This window comes from Cervus canadensis, chromosome 29 (assembly GCF_019320065.1).
Source record: "Cervus canadensis isolate Bull #8, Minnesota chromosome 29, ASM1932006v1, whole genome shotgun sequence".
NCBI lineage: Eukaryota > Metazoa > Chordata > Mammalia > Artiodactyla > Cervidae > Cervus > Cervus canadensis.
In genome coordinates, this window is record NC_057414.1 from 30,925,762 (window position 1) to 30,953,226 (window position 27,465).

General features: G+C 60.6%; 1 protein-coding gene across 5 annotated transcripts in view; it reads left to right on the forward strand.

Annotated features, from left to right (window-relative positions):
- The first annotated feature begins 742 nt into the window (after positions 1 to 742).
- The window catches only part of IGSF9B (immunoglobulin superfamily member 9B), a 47,180-nt gene continuing 20,457 nt past the window's right edge, over positions 743 to 27,465 (forward strand). For 2 of the 5 annotated variants that reach the window (XR_006266484.1, XM_043452625.1), the window contains exons 1-15: positions 743 to 965; positions 9,849 to 10,046; positions 11,497 to 11,643; positions 16,746 to 16,897; positions 17,130 to 17,247; positions 18,270 to 18,411; positions 18,688 to 18,833; positions 20,869 to 21,011; positions 21,293 to 21,433; positions 21,516 to 21,632; positions 22,101 to 22,251; positions 22,955 to 23,066; positions 25,085 to 25,260; positions 26,207 to 26,433; positions 27,104 to 27,188. Coding sequence is in view for 4 of the 5 variants with exons in the window: in XM_043452625.1 (XP_043308560.1) it covers positions 902 to 965; positions 9,849 to 10,046; positions 11,497 to 11,643; positions 16,746 to 16,897; positions 17,130 to 17,247; positions 18,270 to 18,411; positions 18,688 to 18,833; positions 20,869 to 21,011; positions 21,293 to 21,433; positions 21,516 to 21,632; positions 22,101 to 22,251; positions 22,955 to 23,066; positions 25,085 to 25,260; positions 26,207 to 26,433; positions 27,104 to 27,188 (2,119 nt within the window). In the remaining variant the exon portion in view is untranslated. Of the gene's footprint in view, positions 966 to 2,121; positions 2,568 to 9,848; positions 10,047 to 11,496; positions 11,644 to 16,745; positions 16,898 to 17,129; positions 17,248 to 18,269; positions 18,412 to 18,687; positions 18,834 to 20,868; positions 21,012 to 21,292; positions 21,434 to 21,515; positions 21,633 to 22,100; positions 22,252 to 22,954; positions 23,067 to 25,084; positions 25,261 to 26,206; positions 26,434 to 27,103; positions 27,189 to 27,465 lie in introns of those variants that run through there. The other 3 variants (XM_043452626.1, XM_043452627.1, XM_043452629.1) reach the window with 3 other exon arrangements.

A 27,465-nucleotide genomic window follows, 5' to 3' on the forward strand; every position in this document is an offset into this window, starting at 1 on the left:
CACACGTGTGTTCCTGAGGGGGGCCCGTGACACTCCTGCAGCTGAGCCAATGACTCACCCCAAATCTTAGCCACTTTTAGAGGTCATTTTAGTCATCCCCCTGCCTTCAGGCTGGATGGAGTTTAACGTAATCTCATGTTTGGGTGGCAGGGAGTGCGCTGGGGAGGAAAGAGTGGCCGAGTGTGGAAGGGAGGAGGGGAGGTGGCGGTAGCGCGTGACCCCTTTGAAAAGATCTCCAGTGAAGGACGTTCTTAGCTTCCCCAGGCTGCTGTTCCCGGGTTTCCCCATCACTGAATCAGCACCGTCCTCCCGGGACGCCTTTTTGCTGGATGGAAACCGGATGCTGGGTTCCCTCGATGGGCGGGGGCACCGACCCCTCAGACCTACAGTGTAGCAGAGACTCCAGGGTCCCGTTGGCCGGCCCGGCGGCCACATTCCTTCCCCCAGAAACTTGCCATGCAGTGGGAGCAGGGAGCAGAGCCGAGCGGAGACGCGGCAGCGCCTTCTCCCCGGCAATGCGCATGATTCTGCGGCTCTGGGCTTGCCACACGTCAACGCACCTTGAATGGGCTCGCCCCCCTCGACGCGACGGGCAGGCATCCCGGCCAATCGGACCCCGGGCTTGCTGACCGCGCCCAATGGGAGGGCGGCGGGGGCGGGCCCGGGGCGGTGCGGCCGGGCTTCTCCGTGGCGCTGGCTGCGCTCCGCCCGGGCTCCAGTGCAGGTGCCGCTGCGCCGGGCGGGAGGCTGCGCGCCGAGCCGAGCGGATCCGCGGAGGGATGGGGAGCTGGCCGCCCGGGCTGCAGGAGCCGCAGGAGCCGCAAGAGCACCGGCGCGGGGCGTAGGCGGCGCGGGGCACTTTGCGATAGGATGAGGCTCCTGGCTGGCGCGCGGTAGTACTATGATTTGGTATGTGGCCACTTTGATAGCAAGTGTGATCAGCGCCCGAGGTCTTGCGGCTCAAGGTGAGTTGAAGTGCAGCGTCCCTCCCCTGCGCCTCCCGCGGATCTTGGCTCCGTCCTCCTGCTGAGCCCGCGCCCTCCCGGCGGGCGCGCTCCGGGCACCGCGGGGAGGGCGGGGGCCGTATCCGCGGTCGGCGGGAAGGGCCTGAACTCGGGCTGCCGGTGCTCGGGAGAGAACGCCTCGGGCTAGGGTACACGTCGCCACCCTTGGCACCAGGGCTTTGCAGCGGGTGCCGCGCCCGGTGCCCTTCGCGGGCGCAGCCGCCGCCTCGAGCGCTGGGGAGGCGGCGGCTTTCTCAACTCTGCCGCCAGGGAGTTTTCCGGTCCTCGGTTGGCTGCGGCACGCTGGACCCCGCGAAGTGCCACCGGTCCGCAGGGGAGCCGGTGCGGGCTCGGCTTGGGATCGAGTCCCTTCGGACCACACGTCGTGGCAGCCGGAGATCGGATCCCCTCGCAGGGCGGGGCGCACAGAGCGCCGCGAGAGAAGAGCTGGTTCCGCGCGGGGTCTCTCGCTTGCTCTGAGGAGCGGCCGACTTCGGCTGGCTCTTTCCGCGTCCGGCTCCGCTGCACCTGAGCCCGGCCTGGCCGGGCAAAAGTTCCCCGGGAGCGCGCCGCAGCCGGCCACAGCTGGCCACAGCTGCTGTGGGCGAGAGCGGCGGGAGGGGGTCTCCACTGCCGCGTCTCGGGGCGGAGGGAGGTTTTCCTCTTTCTGTGTTTCCGGTCTGAGCTGGGAAGAGGGCAGAGGGAAGCCAGTGAGCTGGGTGATGCGCGCGTGAGCACGCGGGCTTTTGCTCTGGAGACCGCAGAGAGGCCCGCACGCCTCTGTGTGGCATCTCGGCTCTCCGCCCTGCTATGGAAGCTGGAGGTGCCCGGACTCTGAGCGCGCGATGTTCAGCGCGCAGACACGACCCAGCTGCGGGCAGGCCCCCAGGGCCGGCCGGGATGGCTTCCAGGGAGAACCGCCAGGTGGACAGCAAGCAGTAGGAGGACGCACAGCGGAAGACCCAGCGCCCGGCCGCGCTGGCGCAGGAGGACCCTTTGCTCACCTTGTCTGGGGCTGTGTAGGGGGAGGGGAAGTGATTTGGGAAAGTTTCTGGAATGGGATCAGTCTCGCTGGTGTTTGCGGGGGTGTGAAATCAAAGGCAGAGGAAGGCGAAGAGAAGAGTGATTTTGTTGTATGGTGTGTGACCCCGGGTGGTTTTAAAACTCTTTCTTTGTCAGGTGGGGAAGCAGACCAGAGTGGCCGCAGAAGCTCATGGAGTGGGGTGGGGGTGTGAGGTGGCTTGAGCTGCGCTTCAGAACTTGTCTTCAGCCTCAGTGCCCGCCCCTTCCCTATTGCCTTGTAATCTTGTGATGCCTGCATCTCCTCCCCTTCAGTCTGTGGTATGTTCCTGCTATGGGACTGTCGCAGGAAAGGATGTATTGGGATCTTTGAATAAAAGAGAGACATCGAAGGGAGGCTCTGAAATAGGATCCCAGCCTGAGAAGTCCAGGGAGGAGGATGGACTTTTTGCAAGTTTAAGCACAGAATCAAGGGAGATGTGTGCTTATATTACAGCGCACACAGAAGGGCCAGAATGAAGGAAGGACTTCCCAGCATTGAAGGTTATTGGTTCTGGAGCTTCTGCCTTCTTTCAGGGAATGGAGAGGTCCTTCTGTCGTGGGTGGCTGGACATGAACCCCTGCCTGCCATCCCTGTGGGTTTTGGGAGGGGTCTTTTTAGCCTAGGGGCTCTGTGTGTGGCTGTAAAGGACCTGAACTCAGGTTCCAGCACTGCTACTTGCTGGCCTGTGACCTTGGACACATTGCTTCACTTCTCTGATTGTCACTTGCCTCATTGGGGGTTAACAGTATGAGCTTGTGGGGTGTTTGTGAACATTAGTGCCATGAAGAAATGAGGGGCTGGCTGAGTGTTCTGTGGTGGTGGTGGTTTAGTTGCTAAGTCGTGAGTAAGTAAATGATGATGATCTTGGTTCCATTTCTTTCCCCTGAATGGTTCAGGGCATTGGGAACTGGGAATGTTCCCTGGGGGAGTTCAGACAGTTGCCTCTGTTCAGAACCAAGTTTGCCTTCGCCGCTGACCTTGCCCAGGGAGATGTGGAGGGCTGCTTGGAAATCCTTTGAAAGATCTGCAGAACTGGAGTTGTGTCAGTGGCCGGAACCTGGTGGAAAAGCTGCAGGACACCCAGGAGGCATCATCTCTGCAGCCTCCGGGAGTGGGAGATGGCTGATGGGCCAGTATTTCAGAGGCTGCTATGACAGCTCAGCTGTTCTCTGACTGGCAGAGCTGACTTCCAGGAGATTCTTGATGGGAGGGGCTTTGAGATGCTGGTCTTAGGGTCTGGCTGAGCAGGGGTTGCTCCAGCAGAGGAGTGAAAGGCTTGGGACAGAGGGAGGGGTGGGCTTGAATCCTGTGTGTCTGGGGGGCAGTGCGGAGGCTGGGGAGGGCGTGCAGAGAGCCTAGAAGGTGGCGAGTGGAGCCTGCGTCCCAGGCCTTCACTGAGCAAGCTTCCAGGGAGGACCCTGGCCTTTATCGCCAAGGCTGCCTCCTCTTGTGGACCACAGATTCCGTGCCTGGCTTACCGCTGTCCCCAGATAAAGTGGGTTCTGACCCGGACCGTGCTGGTAGCTGGACTAATGCCCTCTACTCTCAGCCTGGCCCTCCCTCCCTCCCTGTGGCAGTGAAGGAACGAAGGAGGGCATTTAGGCCTGGAATCTGCTAGAGAGACCCCCACAGGCAGCCTCTCAGCTGAGCGGGACTTGGCTCAGGATGTGGCATGCGTGTGTGTGTCCCCAGCACCCGCGGCTGGAGGCAGGCAGGGGTGTGTCTGGCAGTACGCGTTTGGGAGAAGCTGAGGAGGGGATGTGTGGGAAGAGTCAGCTTTCAGCTGCTGGCCCCAAGCTCATCTCGTGTGTTGACCCGGAGCTGCCAGGGGCCAGGGCCAGTGGTGGTTTCAGGTTTGAGGCTTTGAGACAGAAAGCTAGGATCCGGTTACCCAAAGGAGCAGAGGCTGCCTGGTTGGGAGATGCTGAACCCCAGTCTCTCCTGGCTCTGAGCCCTGTGCTCACCATCCTCAGATTCTCTGCCTCTGGCCTGGCTGTCAGGGCCTTGCTGCGCTGAGGGGGTGGGAATGGACCTGGCCCACAGGGAGAGCCACACTCCCTCCCCCTCTCGCCTCCTCCCCAACCCCCTCCAGTCCTGTGCCTCCTTGGGCTAGGCCAGGGTCCCAGGGCAGCTCTCTCCTGTCTGTGCCCAGTGATGGGTAAAGCAGTTTGTGTGAGAGAGTGAATGTGAATAGTGGAAAGAGCCATCACTGATGATAGCTGCTGGAAGTGCCTGCACACATCTGTGTGTGTGTGTGTGTGTGTGTGTGTGTGTGCGCGCACGCGCCTGCCTTTGTGTGCAACTGTGTGTATTCGTATGCACATGAATGTAGCAGACAGGAGACCCAGAGTCTCCAGGCGTGAGGTGGGGCATCTTTCCTGTCTGATTGCTGATGGCCGTGGGTGGCAGTGAGGCTAGACTTGGAGCAGATGCCCGGCTCTTCCCACTCTCTGCTCCACACCTGAGTATGGACAGCGCAGAAGCTCCCAAAGTTGGAGGCTCAGCCCTGGGGCTGGGTTGAAGGGAGACTGAGCTCTGAGAGAAAGCCTCAGTGGGGGACACACAGGCAGAGCCAGGGGACGCAGAAGACGGGTCTGACTTGCTAAGGGTTGGCTCTGACCTTGGCTACCCGGTAGCCTAGACTCCCGAATGGAGAAGGGACTTGGTCCCTGGGGGTTGGGAGCTGGGTGCGGAGGCAGCTTGTAGCCTGGTCCTGCCGGGGCACTGCCCAAGGGAGCCAGCTCAGCCTGCCTGAGGCAGCTGACCTATTTTTCTTAGGAATCTTCCTGCTTTTCTGTTCTCTCTTGCGTGATTAAGCAGGAGACTGGTGAGCAGAGTCAGGGCCTCCAGAAGAGTTTTGGAGAACAATTCCTTGTGGGCCAGGCTATGAGCGAGGTCCCAGCCAGCCTGCCTGTCTTTCTGAAAGGGAGGTGACCGGGTGGTGCCCTCTGCCCCCAAGCTCCCTCCTGGTCCAGGCCCCTGGCCAGCTGGGCCGTGGCAGGTAATACACTGTCCAGGTAACATGCAGAAGCTGCTGTCCTGGTTTTCCGGCTTCCGAGTAGGGCGTGCTGACGCTTCATTGTGAGCAGACTCAGGCTTCGATCCCCTGCTTACTTGCTTCCACCTGGCGCCTCACCCGAGGCCCTCCCTGGCTCAGCTCAGGGGCACTGGACCAGGCCTGCGCCAGCGGTGGGCAGGGTGGGTGTGGCTGGGCCTCTCTGCAGAGGAGCTGAGAGCAGAGCAGAGCGGAGGTTGGATTACTGACTGCTTCCTGCCAGTGGCTCCTGGGGAACAGGCTCTTGGAAATACAATCTAGCCGAGAGCAAATTAAGGTGGCTAATAGCTGCTGCCTCCTGGGCTGCCTGGGCCGGAGAGTTAGGGAGGAGAGGCACCCACGGAGGAGGGGTGTCCTGTCCCTCCCCCAGTGCCTTGTTAGATGACGGGAGGGCCAGTTTGGGCTCACCTGATCTCTGACTTCTGCCCTCAGAGGTTGATGGGGAGTGGGGGCCGAAGGCCATGAGGAGCGCTACAGGAAGACCTTAAAAGGTGGGGATTTCTCCAAGGACCTCCTAGGTGGGGTGTGGGGGTCCTGGCTGGAGGCAGAATGTCCCAGTGACCTCTGGCCCACCCACCTTCTGCAAAGGACAACCAGGGTGCAGCCTCATGTGGACATGGCTGTTTCTCCATCTTACACTTGCCTATATGTGTATGGAGTCTCTCCTCTGCTTTCCTCATGCAAGCCTCTGGGTCTGCATCTCCCGGGTGTGGGTTGGGGGGCGGGGGAAGGGCGTCCCAGGGGAGCCCGATTCAAGCTTCCTGGGATCTCCTGGAACCCCCTAGCTTGTCACAGCGGAGCGACTGGGGGACTATTGGGGGCTGTGCCTGTTTTGGACTCAGCAGGGATTATTTTTAGGCTGGCAGATGGAGGTGGCGGTGGCTGTCGCTGGTATTATTAGACAACAGGCCTGTGGTTTGGGAGTCTGGTGCCCGAGGGGGCGGGGGAAGGGGGGAGCCTCCCTGGGGACGTGTACTCACTCATGGCGGGGAGGGGGAGGTCTCCCTGTATCGCAGCCATACGCGGCCAGAGCTCCTGGGTCCCAGGCAGGGTGAACTCAGCCCTGCACCTGCAGCTACCTTCTGACCCAGGCCTGCCCCGCCGGCCTTCTCGGGTTCAGGACTGCAGGGGTCTGGCTGTGAGAACCTGTCCAGAGGGTGCACTGTGGAGGGGCTGGCCTCCAACTCAGGGAACAGAGGGGAGGGGGCTGCTTCTTGGGTCAGTGTGGGAGGGGCCTTGTGCCTTGGTACCTAGCCTGTGGCAGGGGGCAAGTAGGGGCAAAGGGGAGACAGGACAGCTGGAACCTGCCCCTACCTAATTGGCCCCCCACCCCCGCCTCCCCGCCTCCAGGCCGCTGGCCCAGCCAGGGGACCCTCCAGTCTGCTCACCCCTGAAGCAGAGATGGTGGTATGTTTGTCAGATGGGTGTTGGGGTCCCACAAAGACCTGGTATGTAGTAGTGACCTAGAGGAAGCTGGTTTGCCTGGCAGCTGGCCCTCCCTGCCTGGTTCCCAGACTTTGCCTGCTGCCACCAGATTTTGCAGTCCTGCCACCTCTCCTCCCTCAAGTCCCGCCCCTGGAAGAGCTCCAGCTTGGGAGTGGGGGTGGGGGCTGGGCCAGGCCATGGAGGGCTTGTGGTCCTGTGCTCACAGGGGATCCAGTGGCAGCCCTGGACCCGGCGACCCGTTGGGCACCACCTGGCCCAGAGAGCAGGAGGTCTGCACCCTGTGGGCTTTCGGAAAGGTTAGCCAGACCGCGGGGCACCTCCTCCTCCTGTGTCCTCTCTCCCTACCAGGGAGTGCCGGCAGAACCCCAAAGTGCAGATTTGCTCTGCTCCTCTGGGTACAGCTGGGTCCTGCCGTGTCTGAAAAGGATGCGTGGAATCCAGGACACCTCCTGCTCCCTGCGGTGCTCACCCCACGGGTGCCAAAGTCCCCTTGAGGCTGCTGCAGCCCTCTGTGGTAGGGAGGGGTCTGGGGTCTCCCCTCCTGCAGCCCTCCCCTTTGGTCACCGTCCATCCCTGCCTTCCCTTCCCCCCTCTTTCCTCCTCCCTACTGCTCCTGGGGCCTGGCTCTGTCCCCTCCTGACTCTCCTGATTCTCCATCCTCTGAAGGCCCGTGTCTCTGTGTCCCTGGCAGAATCCTGGGTGCCCTTGACCTCTCTCTCTGTTTCTGCCTGTCTGTTCACACCCTGACCGTCTGTCTCCATTCTTGACCCTGGAATCTCTTGCTCTTGACTTGGGTTGTGTCCTAGGTTTGAAGGCATCTCTCTCCTCCATCAAACCCCTCTTCCATCTCTACTGCCAGCCTGTTTACTTTTTTTTTTTTGCAGCAAGCTTTTCTGGAGAAAGTGTTTTATTAGACATGCTTTGGCTCAGAAAGGCTCAGGCTGAGGGGGAAGTACTCGTGGGTGATGGAGTGAGAGCACACGCAGAGAGAGAGAGTGTGTGTGTGTGTGTGTTGAGATGAGGAAAGCTGATAAATATTTTAGGATTTTGAAAGCCAGGAGGACTGGCCTGAGTGCGGGGGCTGGGACAGGGCCTCCCACCCCACTGCCTTCATCCTGGAAGCCCATCTGTTTTGGCTTTGCTCACTGTCTCTGTGCTGCTGGTCTCACCATGTCTTCTTCCAGCTGCTGTCTCTGGCGGAGGGACGTGGGAAAAGCTGTGGGGTGGGGCCCAGGTCCGGCTGGCTCTCAGGTGGGGTGCGCAGCCCTGAGCCTGGGCGGGTGTGGAAGAGGCCGCCTCGTTGCCCAGTTGCTGTGCGGAGAATGAGGCAGTCAAGGTCTTGCCTCCCAGAGCCTCCAGAACCTTTGCTATGAGAGGAGGGCAAGCAACCCTGCCCCCTTCCCCAGGTGGCCACCCCTGGGAAGCACCCCCTCCTCTTGCCCTGGCTCCTGTTTTTCCTCTTCTTTCCTCCAAAGTCTACACACTCACATGTACATGTACATTTGTACACACATGCACTCATGTGCACACATGTCTGTTCTTTACCCACTCCTCCGGGGCCCAGGGTCAGCCTTTGTGCCAGGGTGCTGTGAGGCGGGCCCAGTTCCTGCCTGATGCCCCCAGGGGATGGGGTGGGGGCTGGGAGGAGCCTGCTATACTTTCCCTGAGGGGCTGGAATTTAGCCTTTGCCTAAAGCAGTCTGGGAGGGTTGGGAAACCTGCTGGGGCCTCAGGCAGGTGAGGGCAACACTGCTCTGCTCCAAAAATACTCTGTGATCTTAGCTCTTTCTCTAGAAAACAGTGATGTCACCAGTAGCCAATCAGCTTCCAGAAGGGTTGCCTCCTCCTTCTTCCGCAATTTGCGGGAGGAGGAGAGGGAGCTGGAGCGGGAGGGAGAGAAGGAGAGGCCGACAGAGACACGGACCTGGAGAGGCAGACCACACAAGCACGCAGGGGCCAGGCAGCAGAAAAGCGAAACCCCTTCCCCAGCATAGGCGAACGGAACCCCACATGTACCCCCCGCCCCCAACACACACGCTGATAGAGTCATACAAAGGAGGAGAGCAGGTAGAGAGCATCACCCATGTGGGTGGGAGCTAGAGAGAGACAGAGACACAGAGAGACAGACATGGAGGAGGAGCAAGAGAGAGATGGACACAGGAGAGACACTGGAGAGAGAGAGATAGAACCAAACAGAAAGGCACATAGAAAGAGCCAGATACACAGAGACCCAAAGGAGAGCTAGACAAAGGCACCTGGCAGGAGCCCACAGGAGTCAGAGGTGTGCTCAGAGTCAGGCCAGAGCCTCAGCGGAGCAGCCGCTGTCCGTGGTGCTGCCTGGAGGGGCCCAGCTGGCCATGGAGGGGAGGGGCGGGGTCTGGTGGGTTGTGTGAGTGCTGGGAGGGAAGGCAGGGGGAGGGGCCTCCCAGCGGGCTCTTTCCCTGGGAAGGAAGGTGGACAAGGTGACTTTGGTGTGGCAGCCCGAGTCAGGCTGGAGGTGGGGCCGCAGGCTTGGGGCGGAGCCTGGGTTAACCTGTTCTCTCTGGGGTGGGGCCTGGGGCTGGGGCTGGAGGGTGTGGGCCTCTGCTGGCCTCACCTCCCATCCCTTCCAGTCCCATTCTGGAGGATGTCTGTGTCTTATCCAGCCACGTGCCTTGTCCTCTTCCAGGTAGGGGTGGTCCCCTTAGCTGGCTGAGGTTAGTGGCCCCAGGGTCCCCCTCCCCTGTCCCCAGCATCCTGCGGTCCGAATGGTGATATCTGGGGCTTCTCCTGTCTGATAGACTTGGGGCTTGGACACTGGAGGGCTGGAGGCCCCTCCCTCTCCCTCCTCTGCGGCAGACGCAGCGGGCAGAGGGAGGAGGGGCAGAGAGGCCAGCTCAGGCCGGTGGGGTTTTCCCTCTGGCGATGCCAGGAGCAGCTCTGCTCAGCTTGTTGGGGATTCCCCGCTCCTGTGTGGAATGCTCTTGTTTGGTGCTGTGAACATCAGGCTGAGCTGGGGGTGGGGCGTGGGAGGACGCCGGCTCCGAGTCTCCCCGATGTGCTCTAGCAGGAAGCATCCTGGTGCAAGAAGAGGTCCCCGTTCACCCTTGGCTGCAGTGCCTGCCCGGACCTTGGTGTCCACAGAGGGGCTCAGGCCCTCAGAGCTGGTAGGAGTGTCACTGGGAAAAGGCATGGTCGGGCTGCGCTCTTCAGGGTTGGGAGGGCAGAGGTGGTCTCTGGGACAGCCGGGCAGGATCTCCTGGCCCCTCCTTTCCTGCGTCCCAATGCGGCTGTCCCGCTAGGTGCCCACGGCCTGCGAGAGGAGCCCGAGTTCGTGACCGCGAGGGCTGGCGAGTCCGTGGTCCTGCGATGCGACGTGGTCCACCCGGTGACGGGGCAGCCCCCGCCCTATGTCGTGGAGTGGTTCAAGTTTGGGGTGCCCATCCCCATCTTCATCAAGTTCGGCTACTACCCGCCTCACGTGGACCCTGAATATGCAGGTAAGGGCTGCCCCATTGCCCTGGCTTCCCACCTGGCTCCGGGGGGGCCCCCCGCCCTGTCCCTCCCGCCTGTGTCTCGTAACCTCTTGTCCTTTCCGATGGGCCTCTTATCTCTGTTTTCCAGTTGCTGCCTCTGTCCTCCCATCCTTTGCACTCTGGTAGGTTTTAATTAAGTGGCGAGAGGAGAGGGACAAGGAGGTGGGGCGGACACAGGGCTTCCTGAACAGCCTCACCAATCCGCAGGGGCCCCTGTGGATCCGGAGGTCGGAGGAGAAGGGAGGCCCAGAGCCCGCCGCGTGGGAGAGGAGGCCGGCTGGAGGGCGGCTCAGTAGAAGCAGCTGAGTCAGAGCCTCGGCAGGCAGCCACGGGGTTTGCTCTGTCTGGCTTCGCCCACTCCCTCCCTCTGGCTCTGAAGTTGGGGCCTCGTCCCGGGTGGAGGGAGCGTCTGGGCACCCCCTCTGCCGCCTCCTCCTGGCCCCCTGTGCCTTGTTCTGCAATGACTCCTGCCCGCGGAGGCCTCCCTCAGTCACTGCCAGGGCCTGCCCCCCAGGGAGGAGGGCATGGGGCAGTGTGAGTGTGTGCACGGGTGTGTGTGTGGGTGTGGGTGTGTGCGCGCGCTGGGGTTTAAAGGAAGAGAGGAAGCTGGCAGGACATGGGTTTTATCTTTACCTCTGGGCTCTGAGGTCTGCCTTGCATTTTTGTCAGCTTCTATTTCTCACTCTCTCTCTGCCCCTCTCCTTCCTCCTGTGTCTGCGTCTCTCCGGCCCTGGTTGGTTGGGACTGTCTGGTTTGTAGGCAGCTTGCCAGTGTCGAAAACACAGGAGGAAAGCAGAGGAGGTCGTGACATTAGGGCGAGGAGTGGGCCGGGCGGAGGGAGGGCCCGGAGGGCACTCTGGGGAAGGGATCTGAGTTAGGGAGGGTGGCTCAGAATGGATCAATGCTCTGCCTGCCAGCCACTCTGCATTCTCAGGCTACGCGCAACTCCCCCACCCCTACCCCCATACCAGCCAAGCTCAGGGCCTGGGCTCTGTCTGGATCAGTGCTCTCTGGCCCCAGCAGCAGGACTGGGAGGGGACGTCAGCACCCTGTTCCTGGTGGCCTCTCCCCTGGCTGCTATAGGGAAGCCACACAGACAGGGTGCTGGGCATGGCAGCCACTGGGGCCCCTGGGACAGGATGTCGCTCAGCCTGGCCAGAGGTCCCCAGGCCCACTCATCCTCTCCTATCCCACCTCATCAGAGCTCCTTCCTCTCCTCCGCCTCTAGAGAATGGGACAGTGCAGGGAACTGAAGCCTTTTCAGTGCAGCTGGTGGGCAGAGAGAGCAGGGCTTTTGGGGCCGGCCTGCCCTGGGCCTGCCTGCCCCAGGCTGGGGTCAAGGGGGGCTGTCCCTGTGGGGCTGGGGCTGCAGGGGGCAGCGCCCTTCCCTGACCCTCTTGGTCCCTCTCCACAGGCCGTGCGAGCCTCCACGACAAGGCGTCCCTGCGGCTGGAGCAGGTGCGTGCCGAGGACCAGGGCTGGTACGAGTGCAAGGTGCTCCTGCTCGACCAGCAGTACGACACCTTCCACAACGGCAGCTGGGTGCATCTCACCATCCACGGTGCGTGGTGTGCGGGACATGCGCCTGCATGCGAGCGGGTTCGGTGTGTGTCCTGCGTGTGCATGAGCCTCCTCCCCATGCCCCTGGGACTCAGCCCCGACCGTAGCCTGCCCTGGAGACCCTGGTGCAGCTGTGCCCCAAGTTCCTCAGCCTTCCTGGAGACCCTGGTCTGGCCCGCTGGTCAGATACCAGCCGCACCCTGGCCCCTTGGTTGTCCTGGAGTCCCAGAGGCCAGGCAGCTCCTGGCAGAAGGCGGTCACCATGGGTAGGGGCGGGAACTGGGTTCTGGAATCCCAGAGGGTTGAGCATTTGCAGGAAGATCCTCTTCAGGGATCCCCTGTTAGAGCCTTCCTTCAGTCCATTTGCGTGAGTAACCGTTGAGCACCAGCCAGCCATTGAGCTGCAATTGATGGGCAGCGGCAGGGCAAACGCAGGGCTGGGTGGCGATCCTGCTGGTCCCGGCCTGGGGGGTAACCCTTCTGATGCCAGTGGGTACTTACTTCCTGGGGTGAAGGGTGACGGGTCTCTCATGGAGCCAGGGTCTTTCCCAGACTGAGGGCCCCCTGTGCCCCTGGGAGCCCTCCCTTGGGAGGAGAAATTCCCAAGGAGCTGGGGACACTGGAACCCAGAGAAGGTGGAAGAAGAAGTGATCCCCATGGTGGAGGGGAGCAGGGTTTTTGCTTTGCTTTATTTTACTCTTGATTCAGTTTGTGGCATGGTGTGTTCAGCTGCCACATGCCGTGCATCCTGAGCTGGTTGTCGAGGCTTCAACAGCACTTGTGCTTTGGATGCCCAGGCACAGCTTAGGTCCTTGTGACGCCTGTGACCCTGAATGCCACGGTCAGGAGAGAGAAACCGGCAGTGTCCTGGCTTGTGAGCTTCTCCCGGTTTCCACTGGCCTTGTCTCACGAGGTTGGGTCAGGTCGTGCACCTTCTGCCCTGAAAGCCCATTGGGGGCCCTGGGAAAATGGTGTGTTAGCCCGAGACTGGCCCCTGGGACCAAGCAGACCTAGGAGTGGTGGCCTTGGGGCAGTGGTCCAGGCTGCTGACCCACTGCACGCAGCCGACTCCTGGCATCAGTCCCCAGAGACCCGCGGTGGGCTGATTTTAAACCTTCGGTGGGCTGTCCCCACTACTGGTGAGCTTTGGAGTCAACTTCCTTTCAATGCCAGCTGTTGTGTGTGCCGGGAATGAAAACTCAGCTTAATATTAGTCCAAGCAAAATGTAATTAGGAAGGTAAACCTACCGCGGATGGCACCACTGATGGAGCGCTGAGCCAAGAGCCCCCACGCTGCCTGCTTTCTTGTGCCGTCTCCCAAGGTGGGCTGATGCCGTCACAGCCCTGCCTGCCTGCCGCACATCACCGCTGGGTCCTGTCCAGGGAGTGGAGGCGGGTGGACCAGCAGGGAACACAGCCCGACGATACTCAGCTTGTGTCGTGAGTCCACCTCATTCACTGTCTGAGCCACGTCGCCCGCCTCCCCTCTCTGAGCTTCACTGTTCTGTTTCCAAGAACCGTGCCTGTGTGCAGGGCTGTAGTGAAGATTAAACGAAGGGCTGTGGATGAAGACGCCTGATGCCGCATTTGGAACGTCGGCTGTGCAGGGGTCACTCTGTGTGGGATACTGGCCACCCTCCCCCTCAAGGGAGAGAGAGACCAAGTTGGGCAGCCCAGGAGGGGCCTTGGGCTGGCAGAGGCGGCCTGGGTGGTTGAAGAGCCCTTGGGAATTGACCCATGATCAACATGCGTTCCTGAATGTTCACTCGGCAGGCTCTGGGGGTATGCAGAGTGAGCTCTGAAGGATCGTCAGGGGACAATCAGGTCCACAGGCAACTACAGTACAGCTTTGGGAGCATGAGGGACAGGGACTTCTTTGAGGAAATGAGCCCTGGGCAGAGACCCTTTGGGGAAGAGGAGTTGGCCAGGTGAAGGGGGTCGGGGGGTCAGGCTGGCAGGGTGTTCCAGGGCAGAGAAACAGTATGCCCGGAGGCCCAGAGGAAGCAGAGTCACCACATTCAGGAGCCTGGCTGGTTGTTGGAATGAAGGGTCAGGCTTCAGCACCAGAGCTCAGCTCATCATGGAATGCTTTCCCTACCAGGGCACCCCTCCCAAGGTGAGTGACCTCACCCTCTCTTCCTGCCTCCCTTCTCCTGCATTCTGAGGTTTCTTCTAGCGTACATACTTCCCTTATTGAAGGAAAGAGTCTGGAGCGCAAACATTGCATTTCTTCCAAACTAGAATGTTTCTTGTCAGGCATTTCTGACCGGGATCACCCTAGGAAAATGAAAAATTAGAATCACAAGTTATCTCCTTCTCCTTTTGTGTTTTCTTCAAGACCAGTTGGGAGGAAGCAAATCCAATTATTTCCTCATTGCATATGAAATACTAGAAAAGCCCAAGTCAGGCCTCGCTTTCTGTCGGTGAACTGCTTGGAGGAGAGGCCAGCCTGTTTCTAACCTGCGTGATTAATTATAGGGCATGTGTAAAAAAAGAAGAATTAAGCTGGAAATGCAGCTGGCAGGCTCACACCTAATCCGGTAAATAATCGGGAGTCAAACCATTATTTTCCTGAAAACTTGAAATTGTTCAAAGTGCTTTCCTGATTAGCACCTAAATAATAAAGTAATTATGTAATTAGTAATTAATTTGTCACTTCAGGAAATAATTTACCGTATTATCTTTTCCTTAAGCGTGACACAGGGGTAATAGAGGCCGAGGCTCTGTGAGCTGTAGTTCAAGAGCAGGCTTGGCAGCAGGACTCTGCTGGGATGGGCTCACAGGCCAGGCTCGGAGGCAGTCTGGGGCTCGGAAGCCAGGTTCCCTTTGCAAGGGCTTAGCATGTGTTTTGGGGCTTCCCTGGTGGCTCAGATGCTAAAGCATCTGCCTGCGGTGCAGGAGACCCAGGTTCGTTTCCTGGGTCGGGAAGATCCCCTGAAGAAGGGAATGACTATCCACTCCATCATTCTTGTGAAGAATTCCATGGACAGAGGAGCCTGGCAGGCTATAGTCCATGGGGTCACAAAGAGTCGAACATGACTGTGCAACGAACACAGAATGTGTTTTACCATCACGTTTGGTGTGTGGAACGTCGGGGTAGGAATGACTTTCTCAAAGATGTTTGTTGTGCGTGATGAAGAGCGCTTCCCTGGTCACCTCGCCTTCACTCGTGGCCACCTTGGTGGCCACACTGAGCGGAGCGTTGGGGAGATGGTTGAAGAAGGCTGTCTCACCATCGTCTTGTCTTCAGTTTTATATTTGCATTTGTGTTGGTGTGTGTGCGCATGTACACGTGTGCTCGCAGCACGCACCTATTCCATTGCATTCGTCCGTTCATTCAGCCGTTTGTTGAGACTCTGTTTCCTGCCAGTTCAGTTCTGGTCAGTCGCTCAGTCATGTCCGATTCTTTGCGACCCCATGGACTGCAGCACGCCACGCCTCCCTGTCCATCACCAACTCCCCGAGCTTGCTCATGTCCATCAAGTCGGTGATGCCATCCAACCATCTTATCCTCTGTCATCCCCTTCTCCTCCTGCCTTCAATATTTCCCAGTATCAGGGTCTTTTCCAATGAGTCAGTTCTTCACATCAGGTGGCCAAAGTATTGAGCTTCAGCTTCAGCATCAGTCTTTCCAAAGAACATTCAGGACTGATTTCCCTTAGGATGGACTGGTTGGATCTCCTTGCAGTCCAAGGGATTCTCAAGAGTCATTTCCAACACCACAGTTCAAAAGCATTGATTCTTCGGCGCTCAGCTTTCTTTATGGTGCAACTCTCACTTCCATACATGAACTGAGCTAAAAGCTGAGCACATAGTGGGATTTACAGAGATCTCTGCTCTCAGGAGACTTGGTCCTTAAGTGCTTTAAACTGTCTCAGGGGACAGGACTACAGCAAGTGCCTTCCTCCACCGGCTGACCAGGTGAGGCAGTGGTGGCATTTTAGCAAAGATGTAGGAGCACCAGAAGGGTGAGATGTGAATATGGCCCAGGAAGAGGGGATGGCAGGTGCAGCAGTCCCAGGGATGGAATTTCTTACTTGTAGGAAGACACGAAGGCTAGAGTGTTGGAGTCGATTTGAGGGATGTGTGGTGGCTGGTGGACAGCTGTGACCCTAGCATTGCTTGGGCCTGGGGCGAGGCTGCCTCCTAGGAGACCCCTCTCACAGCTTCACCTCGGGGCCTCAGAAGCCCTGGGCAGCTAACAGTGATGACAGTACTGGCAAGATGACCACCGTTCAGTAGCTTTACGTTTTACCAGCTCCTCTCACAGACTCTACTCGGCTCATTCCTCCCATCAGTGTGGAGGGCAGGGGTTTAGGTAGAGCCCAGAATGGCTGAGCCCTGGGCTACAGGGTGAGGGACATTTGGACTTGAGCTTGAAGCCTTGAGACAAGGTCAGAAGTCCTGGCCCAGCCCGGTGTTGTGGACCCTCAGGCTGGTGCCCCAGTGTCCCCACTCCAGAAGACCCCAGGTGATTGTCCAGAGGGTTGAGGGTGATCAGGTGGCTTCTAAAAGCAGCTTTGACAGATGAGATGGGGTGTGTTAAAAGCTGATTGTTTCAACAGGGTGGGATTTTAGTCAGGACTCTGAAGTGGGTGCTGGGGGAGCAGTTTGGGAGGGAGTGGCCATGGCTGGGCTGGGAGAAGATGTGGGATTGTTTCTGCAGGGTCTAGGTGATCCCATGTCACCTGGCTTGTGATTGGTGTATGGCCTGCAACCGTGGGCCTGGCTGGGCTGGGGTTACGGAAAGACGGGTATCTGGATGGTCGAGGTGTGAAGGGCTGCAGGTGTAAGGGTGCCTCATTTATCCCTGTATCCCTGGTGCTGAGCATGGGGGGCCTCCCTGTGGGTGCTGGACAAACAGTCCTTTATTTGGAATTAGGCAGATGCAACAGGGAAAGTTTAGAATTGGGATTCAGCCAGACTCTTGAGTTCCAGATCTCCCTTCTGTAAGGCAGGCGGGCAGAGCCTGGCTCCTGCTTACCTCCTGCCTCCAGGAGTGCCCTGGACTTGTGGGGCGGGCCTGGAGCAGGGTCCCATGTGCAGGATGGCCAGCTGACCAGCCCGCCCCTGCCCCGCCCCCATGCCTTGGGTCTCTTGCAGCTCCTCCCACCTTTACAGAAACACCCCCCCAGTACATTGAGGCCAAGGAGGGCGGTAGCGTCACCATGACCTGCACGGCTTTTGGGAATCCCAAGCCCATTGTCACCTGGCTGAAGGAGGGGACACTCCTAGGTGCTAGCAACAAGTACCAGGTGAGTGTGGGTCTGTCGTGGGCCGTTGCACCCCCTTCTTGCTGCCCCCTGCCTCCTGTCCTGCTACCAGTTCACCTTTGCAGAGGCGCAGGTGGGGCTGGAGGTGGCAGGCGGACCGGGTGGTATCTGTGACCTTGGAGGTTCCCCAGTGCATAGGCTCCGAGGCCCCCTCCAACTGGGAAAGTGTTGGTGGGGCCCAGGGTGGGAGCTGAGTCCATCTCCTTGGCTCCAGGTGAGTGAGGGCAGCCTGACGGTGACGTCAGTCAGTCGGGAGGACAGAGGCGCCTACACCTGCCGCGCATACAGCATCCAGGGGGAGGCGGTGCACACCACCCACCTGCTCGTCCAAGGTGAGGCCTCTTGCAGGGAGTCCTGGCCCCACTGAGCTGGGGGTCTTCCCAGGGTGTGGGTGGCTCAACTGATGATGGTGGGGAACCGGGTGGGGTCTCCTCCCTGCATCATGGGCTCCCTTGGTGGCCCACAGTGACCCTCCCATGGGGTGGCAGGAGGTGCCATGCCGACTGGGTTTCTGGTTTCTCTGAATGTCCAGGTGGTGTCCTGCAGTGTCTCCACCTTCCCCGGGGGAGAACTGCGCCACCCCCCCCCCGACTCCATCCTCTGGTGACTGCCTTAATAAGTGAAGATTTGAATTGAGTCCAACCCCAGAGGCTTAAATAACATGGAGGACATTGGGCAGGGCTGGCATCTGTGGGGTCAGCACCTGCGATGCTCTGCCTGGGGCCCTGAGCCTCTCAGAAGGGGTGGCCTCTGTCCACCTGCTCCACTTCCCCCACCCCTGCTGAAGGGAGCCAGCGGGTGGCTGCGCCCGGCCTCCTGACTTGGGCGAGAGCTGGTGGCAGCCACAGGGTGTCTGGAAAGTCAGCACCAGGGCTGCTGGAACTCCAGCCATGACCTCTGCCTGCGCTGCCTCCTCTCCCTGACGCCCTTCCACCTGTGTCTGGGGAGCCTCTTACTCCTCTAGAGGCAGGCTGGTTCCTTCTGTGGGTCGAGAGAGCAGCCTTTCTCCTTTCTGTGTATGTGTATCTGTGGAGGGGTTAGTTGGCTTTTCAGGTGGCCAGATTGCAGAGGGGCTGTGCATGGGTGGGTGTCTGCCAAGAGCTGTGTGTGGCCACACCACTGGGCCCCTTGCATCCTTGGGACCTGCCGGGCGAGTAAGAATCTGAGCACAGGCAGCAGCTGGATGCGTCTCCATGACAACTGCTCAGTTGTGCTGCTTGCTTCTGGACCAGTGCCGGCCTGGTCCCTCCCAGGGCTCAGGGCACCCCTTTCCAAGGGGCAGAGCCCCCTGGCAGCTGGTGCTGTGGTTCCCCCCCTCCCCCCAGGAGAGGTCACATTTGTCCCTGTCCCCCAGGGCCTCCCTTCATCGTCTCCCCTCCTGAGAACATCACTGTCAACATCTCCCAGGACGCGCTGCTCACCTGCCGGGCAGAGGCCTACCCCGGCAACCTCACCTACACCTGGTACTGGCAGGATGAGAACGTCTACTTCCAGAAGTGAGTGCGCGCCCTGCCCTGGGCCCAGCCAGGCCTCCCGGCGGCGAGGCTTCCCAGCAGGGACTGCCCTTGGGCTCCGGGAGCTGGTTGGGGCGGGAGGGTGGGCTGGGGTCCCCTTCCTGTGCTCTGTGTGCTGAGACCAATGTCAGTGCGGGGGACACCTGTCCCACGCATCAGGGGAGGACTCGGGCAGGGCACACTGCCCTGGCATCGCATGGAAGACTCTCTCCTCCCCGGTCCCCCCAACCCCCCACATTGTGTCCTATGTCCCTGCAGCGACCTGAAGCTGCGGGTGCGGATCCTCATCGACGGGACCCTGATCATCTTCCGGGTGAAGCCGGAGGACGCGGGGAAGTACACCTGCGTGCCCAGCAACAGCCTGGGGCGCTCGCCCTCGGCCTCGGCGTACCTCACCGTTCAGTGTGAGTGGGTGCGCTGGCCATGCTGGGGGTGGGAGGGCGGCCTCGGGGAAGGTGGGCAGAGGAGGGGCCGAGGCGAGGAGGGCGTCACCCCAAGAGGAGGCCTGACTGGGGCTGGTTAGTGCAGGTGAATGGAGCCCGCTCTGGGCCCTTCTCCCGGCCATGCGGTTGTTCCTGTCCACTGATCCGTCCCGCCGGCCTCACCCTGGCTGGGCTCGGGGCCGGGCCGGCCTTCTGGACACTGTCCTCATGCCGGTGCCAGCCAGCTCCTCTGTCTGCACCTGGAGTGAAGTGCTTTTTCTCACTATCTGAGGGCGTGTGGCTCACACCTGGTGGGTGGCTGTCGCCGTGTTGGCGAGGGGCACAGGCCCTCTCCCAGTGGCTCATCCACTCCAGCCAGCACCAGGCCCCTCGGGGCCTTTCCTCCGCGGCTCCCAGGGCTGCCCGAGACCCAGAGTGGCCGAGGGCTTCTGTGCAGCATCGTTCAGCTTGCTGGTCGTGGTGGGGAGAGGACGTGTGATGAGGGCTCGCCCCTCCCTCCTGATTGGCCGATGGCTCTGTCACTCAGGCCACACGGGCCCCTCTTGATGTGGTAGATGACAGGCACTCCATCACTTGATGGCTCGTGTGGGAGAACCAGGCTCCTCCGCAGCACGGAGGTGCAGGCAGACGCGAGTGTGACCGTCTGGAGAGGGCCTGGAGGTGGTGTCTGAGCTGAGGATGTGAGCAGAACAGCTGGTGACCCAGGAGGCTGGCAGAGCAGGGGCCTGGTGGGGGGCTGCCCGAGTGCTGACCTCACGCCCTCATGCAGTGTTGTTGCGGGTGGGGTCAGAGGCCTCCTCTCCAGTTTCCAGAGCAGAGGATCACTCTCAGCTGCTGTCCTGTGAGTCCCTGGGATGGCTGTGTGACCCAGGCATCAGGTCTGTCCCACCCACACCTGCGAGAGGAAGAGGCTCCTTTGTAGACTCCTCGTGGGGCAGATCCCATCTGCTGTGTCATGGGGCACAGCGGGGCAGAGACAGAGGCACAGGGCTGGTAGGAGTGGTCCCAGAGGACCCTGACCTGCCTGGATGAGGACTCCTATCCTCCAGCTGCGGCCGTGCCTGCCAGGGAAGCGTGGTTTCGCGTCTCCCTCCGGTGCATCACCCACTCCCACTTGTCCTTTCTTACCTCCTTCCTGCCTTCAAAGAGAATCTGGGGCGGGGGGAGGAATGAGATTTTCAGGTGGGTGAGACAAGGATCTTTATTTCTACTAAAAAGCAGTGTTCAGAGTATTTCCCATTCATAAACCCTTTGAAAACCTTGGAGGGGGAAAAAAAAAGCCTCCACCATACAAAAGTAGGAAGCTATGTCTAAATATACACCTCGGCCTGGTATTTATGTAATGCTCTTCTGTGAAGGGCTCCAGACGCTGACAGAGCCGCCCATTCATCCCTACCACCTCCTGGGGAGTTCTGGATCATTCTCCCGCGTGGCCCCTGGGTGATGACTCACCCGCGTCTCTGGGCTGCCGCTCCTGTCGCCCGAGAGCCTTCCAGAGGCTCCGTGGCTGACTCTGCATCCCAGCTACACAGATGGGAGACCAAGGTGCGGGGAGCACGCAGAAGCAGCCTTGTCCCGAGGGCATGTGGAGAGAAAGGGCCTGGGGTCCTGCCGACTTGGGAGGGATGCTGTCATCTTACCGGTCTTATGAGTGGCCATATGCTGGCTTTGAGGTTGGGAGTCCAGGGGCTGGGGTGCTGAGGGTCCCCGCCGGCTGTCAAGTCTGCGGACAGAGGTGTTTCGGGGGAACTGCAGGTGGGCAGGAGCGGCGGTGCCTCGGTGCATTCAGGCGGGGGTTCTTAAGGACACAGGACTGGACAAACGGGACAGGCGTGCTGGCCTCTGGGTGGTCAGCCCTGGGGGTGGGCTCTGCTGTCTCATGGCCCTGCTGGGCTGGCACCTGGTGCTGCACAGAGTGTGGGGCCCTGGGCTGTGGGGTGGCTCGGCCCCAGCTGTGTCTTCTCACCCCTCCTTGCCCCCACTCCCACTCCTGCAGACCCAGCCCGAGTCCTCAACATGCCCCCTGTGATCTATGTGCCCGTGGGGATTCACGGCTACATCCGCTGCCCCGTGGATGCAGAGCCGCCGGCCACCGTGGTCAAGTGGAACAAGGACGGCCGCCCTCTGCAGGTTGAGAAGGTGCTGGAGGGCCACGTGTGGGTCTCGGGAGGTCCCTGGCTCTGAGATGCTGCCTCTGGGGATCTGGTTCCCGCCAGGACCCCTCCACTCCCCTCAGAGTTCTGGGAGAGCAAAGAGCTGCTTCCCATGGGGCCAGGTCCAGCAGGTCTGGCCTTCCTCCCAGACCCGAGATGCCCCACCCCACATGCCTGCCCACAGAGGGTCAGCTTGGGCCTGGCCGGTGGGTCTGGACTGGACGTCAGCGCTGACCACGGCTCCACTGCACTGTCTGTGCCTGGCAGAACCTGGGCTGGACTCTGATGGAGGACGGCTCCATCCGGATCGAGGAGGCCACAGAGGAGGCTCTTGGCACTTACACCTGTGTGCCTTACAACACCCTGGGGACCATGGGCCAGTCTGCCCCCGCGAGGCTTGTCCTGAAGGTGAGGCTGGGCTGCGGGTGCCTCCGTGTGGGCAGACAGGCTCCTCAAGTGCCTGGAGTCACGGCCCGGCCTGCTCTCCTAGGACCCTCCGTACTTCACGGTGCTACCGGGCTGGGAGTACAGGCAGGAGGCCGGCAGGGAGCTGCTCATCCCCTGTGCCGCGGCTGGGGACCCCTTCCCCGTCATCACCTGGAGAAAGGTACCCCTGGGCTCCAGGGCTTGTGGGGAGCGCTGGGGGCCCCTTTCCCCATCATCACCTAGAGAAAGGTACCCCTGGGCTCCGGGGCTGCAGGGAGCATGGTGGGGGCCCCTTCCCCATCATCACCTAGAGAAAGGTACCCCTGGGTTCTGGGTCTTGCAGGGGGCGGGGTGGGAGCCCCTTCCCTGTCATCACCTGTAGAAAGGTACCCCTGGACTCCGGGGCTGCAAGAGCGCCGTGGGGGTATGGCAGGGACCACTCTGTTCCCAAGGGGCAACAGCGAGGGTGACCCGGGGCAGTGGAGGGCTGCGGGGAGCACCATGGGGGCACGGCCGGGACTGCTGTGTTCCCAAGGGGCAGCGGAGTGCTGTGGGCTGAAGCCCAGTGCTGCCCCCCTTTTGGAGCCCTGAGTGTCGGTGGCTTCTCTTCTGCCCTGGCCGCCCGCTCCCGCCCCCATGTTTGGCCAAGGTAGGGAAGCCCAGCAGAAGCAAGCACAACGCCCTGCCCAGCGGGAGCCTGCAGTTCCGCGCCCTGAGCAAGGAGGACCACGGGGAGTGGGAGTGCGTCGCCACCAACGTGGTCACCAGCATCACTGCCAGCACCCACCTGACCGTCATCGGTACGGACTGGGGGTTGGGCGGGGCCTGGCGCAGGTGTCCCGTTCCCTGGGGCTCTTCCACTGTCGGAGACGTTGCCCCTAGGACCCCAGCCTGGACATTATGCCTGGCCCTCTGGGACAGACAGCCACTGTCGTAACAACAGCCATTGGACATTTACCACTGGCTTTAAGCTTGGTACCTAGTGGTGCAAGGTGGAAGCTGGTATTCCCCCCAGGCTCGCTCACAGAGACCGAGGCCAGCCTAGGTGGGACACCTCGCCTGGCATCCCCGCACTGAGTGGTGGGCCCTGGATTCAAACTCCTGCTAGAGATGTTGACAGCCGGCTGGACTGGGCTGCTCTCATGATGGTGTTTGGGTCTCAGGCCAGAGTCGTGTGGGGCAGGGCCTTTTGACTTTGCTGACCGCCATCAGGTGCACTTGGGTTCTCTGCAGACAAGCGCAGTCCTGATGACTAGGGGCTGACTCCCCACCCCCAGCACGTATCCCTGATGTTCAGGCCGTTCTCCTCCTGGAAGAACTAGCCTCCCTGGCCGGACAGGTTTCTTCCTCCAGCCCCAGGGCCCTGGGCTGGACCCAGCTCTCCAGAGCTTCGTGGCCCCCACTGCCCCCCTGGGGCCACTGTGCTTGCAGGGCACTCGGGGTCACAGCCCCAGTTACGCAGGTTCACTTCCCCCCTCCATGAGGTGTCTGCTTGGTCTCCAGGCACCAGCCCCCATGCCCCGGGCAGTGTCCGGGTCCAGGTCTCCATGACAACTGCCAATGTGTCCTGGGAGCCAGGCTACGACGGAGGATTTGAGCAGACATTCTCTGTTTGGTACGGACCTCTGTGAGTCACCCCTGCACGCCTCGCTCTCTGCTTATCCCTCCCCCATCTGTCCCCGGGGCTGGGGGGCAGGTTATGAGGAGGGTGTGGGTCTCCACCTGCTTGACCTTCCTCTGGACGGTGGGTATGTGCTGTCTGGTGGCGAGGCTTCTGTGGGCGGGGCGTCTGGGATGACGCCGGGGCCCGAATGGCCCACCACCCCGTGCTGAGTGTCCTCAGCTGATCTTGCAGCCCTTCCATGTCCTTGGCTCACTCCTCTAGGTTCTTCTGTCCTCTGGAGTCTGGAAGAGACTCCTGATCTTGGGCATCCTAAGACAGCCCAGCTGCAAGCCTAGGATTAGCTTTATCCTGACCCTTCCCCCATGGTTCCAGAGGCCAGTGTGAAGTGGCGCTCACCTTCCTGCCCTCATCTGCACGTGTCCATTTCCTCTCTGGGACTGTGTGTCCATTGCCTTTGTACCTGGCTGTACATTCACTTGGTGAGATGCAGGGATTGGAGATCTTTGCCGAAACCTTGGGGTCGACCAGCATCTCAGTGATGTGTGAGTCAGGCTGAGGACAGGAGGGGTAGAAAAACTGGGAGGAGAGCCCTTGGTTGAGGTCCACACTCACCTAGGGTTTTCCCGAGCCCAGAGCCGGCCACCTGCCTCAGGGACAACACTGTTGATCGGGGAGGGTGAGTGCTAACCTCCTCCTCTCCAGACCTGTCCCCTCAGGGTGCGTGTTGCCCCAGGCTCACCAGGCCTGGAGAGGAGGAGACGTAGTCGCGGGCTCTTAGAGACTCAGGCAGAGCCCTCCGTGGACTTCCAGCACAAGGGAGGTTGAGAGGGACCTGGCCTGTTTCCTAGACTCTGAATGCCTGAGTTTTCTGAGTTCTGGATGCAAAGCGGACCCAGGTGGTGAGCTTCGGGGGGCTCAGAGTTGAAGCGAACCCCCTCCCATCCCCATGGGGCAGTCAGGGTACTGCCAAGGGGCTGTGTGGCCAGGGCAGGGCATGTGGTCACCTTCGGGAGGCCTGAGCAGAAGGTCTGGGCATGGACTGGTCCCCTCGCTGCCTGTGGCTCTGCTTCGCTGTGTCACCCTGCTTGCCTGCTGGGGTGCCGGGTGGGAGGGGCAGTCTCGGGCTAGGGGTCTCCTTCCCCCCTTTTCTCTGCCTGCCTGCAGCTCTCCCATCGTGACCTTTGATGCTGGCTTCTCTTTGCTGTGCTTTCTGGTGCCCTGGCTCTGCTTCCTGGGCAGAGGCAACTGTGAGCCGTCGGTGTGCAGGGACCTGGTCTCCTCAGGGGTCCTCGATCTGCACAGCCAGTCCAATGGGAGGCCATCCCCTCCCCATGGTGGCACTGGACAGTGCGCCTGGGCACCGGCTTCATGGCCAGTGGGGAGTGCGGCGGGCCGCAGAGCAGGGGTTGACCCTCTCCCCAGATTCCAGCATTCTGCACCCACAGTGACTTCTAACCCGGAAGGCTTTAGAATCCTGTCCCCGTTGTGGGGAAGCACTCTTTGTTTTTGTCCAGTGCCCAACTCCTCCTCAGCGACACCAGCCTGCTTGAACAGAGCAAACCCCCTGGGTCACACAGGCAGGCCCGCTTTGACCCATCCCAGAGCAGCCAGGCAGCTGGGCACCTGGCCTCCCCTCAGGTCCCGCTGGTGCTCATCCCTGCTCTCCCACTTCAGCACCTGCCTTGTTCCCAGTGTCCTCACTCTCAGGGCAGGGCCACTCTAAAGACTCTTGCCCAGGGTGAGGTTCTCTCAGAATGCAACTGGTAATCTGACCAGTTTCCTGAGTGTCAACAATGCCAAGGGTCCCCTTTCATAGATGAGGCACCAGCACTGGCTAGGGACCTGGCCTCATGGGGACAGGGCCATAGCTGAGTGGTCGTGGCCTGTTTCTGACCTCAAACCTGGGGAGGCCGGGGTGCCCCCCACCTCCAGCACCTGCGTGCCCTCTCCTGTCTCCAGTGTAACCCACCCCGTCTTCTTGTCCCCAATCCTCTCTCCCTTTCGGGCAGGATGAAGCGGGCACAGTTTGGGCCCCATGACTGGCTGTCCCTGCCCGTGCCTCCAGGACCCAGCTGGCTGCTGGTGGAAGCCCTGGAGCCCGAGACAGCGTACCAGTTCAGTGTCCTGGCCCAGAACAAACTGGGCACCAGCGCCTTCAGTGAGGTGGTCACTGTGAACACTTTAGGTGAGGCCGGGCTGGGGCGCTCCTGGAGGAGCTGGGATGGAGCAGACGTTTCCTGCCTGCTTTATGCAGGCACCTTGCTAAGTGCCTATACGACTGTCACTGATGTTGCAGCAGGGGTCTGTCCCATCATCCCTCGGGGTTGGTCTGGACCAGAGTGCCCCAGCTGAGCACTGTGGGCCAGCCTGATGAGTCTTCAGGTGGATGGAAGAGCTTTGGTTTCATCCTTCATGGCTGACCACCTGTTTCCACTTTCCTCGTAAGGGGATTGGGGGTCCTTCTCCTCCTGTTCTCTGCTGGTTCCTTCCTTTGGCCCCCAGCCTCATTTGGTGGCAGGCGTGGACCCATCTCTTCCTTCCTGACCCAGGGGCCCAGGAGGGGCCATGCCCTCCTGGCTGCTGTTGCATTTGTCCCCTCTCTGCAGCCAGCGAGGGCAGCTGTGACCGGGGAGCTCCACGCCAGCATTGCCTGGGGTCTTTTATTGCCACCAAGGGGGCAGCTGTGGAGGGGGGGCTCATCCTGCCCCAGAGCTCCCCCCTGTGGGGGCCAGCTTTCCACCTGGGCCAGAGGGAAGTGGATGGACAGGGCAGCGCCGAGGGAAGGTGTTCCTCCTCCTTCGGAAGGGAATGAAAGTATCTTTTTAAAGATACCCCGTTACTTCCCGGTGATTCCTGATGTTTTTCCTGTGAGGGACTTGATGCCGTCCCTTGTCCCTCGGTATTGTTGGACGTGCTCTGGAGACAGAATCAGGAAGCTCAGGTCCGCTGCCCGGCCTCCTTCCCTTGGATCAGGACAGCTCTTCATGTGACTCTGGTCCTTAAATTGACGCCTGTTCCCAGGGGATGTGACCCTCACCGCCTTGGGGTCCCTGTGCTGCAGGAACGCGTGGGTAGAGGGGGTGCAGCAGCCTCAGCAACCCCCTCATTCTCTCCCCCCCCCCGCCTTGCAGCATTCCCTGTCACAACTCCAGAACCCCTGGTGCTGGTTACCCCACCGAGGTGCCTCACAGCCAACCGGACCCAGCAGGGCGTGCTCCTGTCCTGGCTCCCACCTGCCAACCACAGCTTCCCCATCGACCGCTACGTCCTGGAGTTCCGCGTCGGAGAGCGCTGGGAGACGCTGGACGACGGCATTCCCGGCACCGAGGGGGACTTCTTTGCCAGGGACCTGTCACAGGTGCAGAGCCTGGCGTTTGCTGGAAGTGACCCTGAATTGCTTCTAGAATCACTGGGAGTTCATCACTGTGATGAGCTTCTAGAATCACTGGAGGTGCTGGGGGTGCTGGCTGCATACCGCCACAAGCCCGCACTCCTGCTCTCCCAGGGCTGCTGCCAGGGTTTGGGGTCTTTGGGTTACAGCAGCCGAGGTCTACAAGTTCAGGACCAACCCTGAGGGGTCTCCACATGCCACCAAGAGCCAGGGAGCACGGGGCGGGCTGCAGTCTGACGTGGGCATCCCAGGGTGGGAGCCCTCCCTCAGCAATTCTGAGCCTTTGGAGAACATTTTTTCCCAGCTGACTCCCCTTATACCTTAGCGTCTCTCTAGCTGGAGAGAGGCAGCAGCTTATCGCACATGTGCCTGCTGTCTCTCCTGTCTTCCCTTCTCCCTTCCCTGGATGCTCTAGAGCTGGGATTGGTCCCAAAAGCCCACATTGCATCTCTTTCTAGCTCTGCTTTCAGTGACCTCACATGTATAGCTTGAAATCGATCACAGTCCGAGTATTTATCCCATGGAAATTGGCAGATACCCCAAATTGCATAGTTGGTCGGGGTGGGGGTCAGCTGGGAGGGATGCTGGTGGCTGTCACAGTTGCGCAGCTGACGGGATATCACCCCTGGGGCTGTAGGATACGTGGTACGAGTTCCGGGTCCTGGCCGTCATGCAGGATCTGATCAGCGAGCCCAGCAACATTGCCGGCGTCTCCAGCACAGGTACTTGGGGTCGGGGCAGCATCGGCCTGCCAGCTCGTGCGGGGAGAGGCTGAGCCGGAATAGAGGAGGGGGCACCAGCTGACTGTTTGTGTCATGACCTTCAGGTGGGTAGGGTTTCTCCACCAGAAGAGCCAAATTCATGACCATTTCTCTGCGGTAGCCACAGAAGGAAATCCAGCTAACCTTCTCGTTAGAATAGCTAAAAAGAACTTCAGTCCTTTTGCTGTCAAAGTTCTGTTCCTCTGGTGTTACCCACTTGTGGGGTGACGTGGGGGGT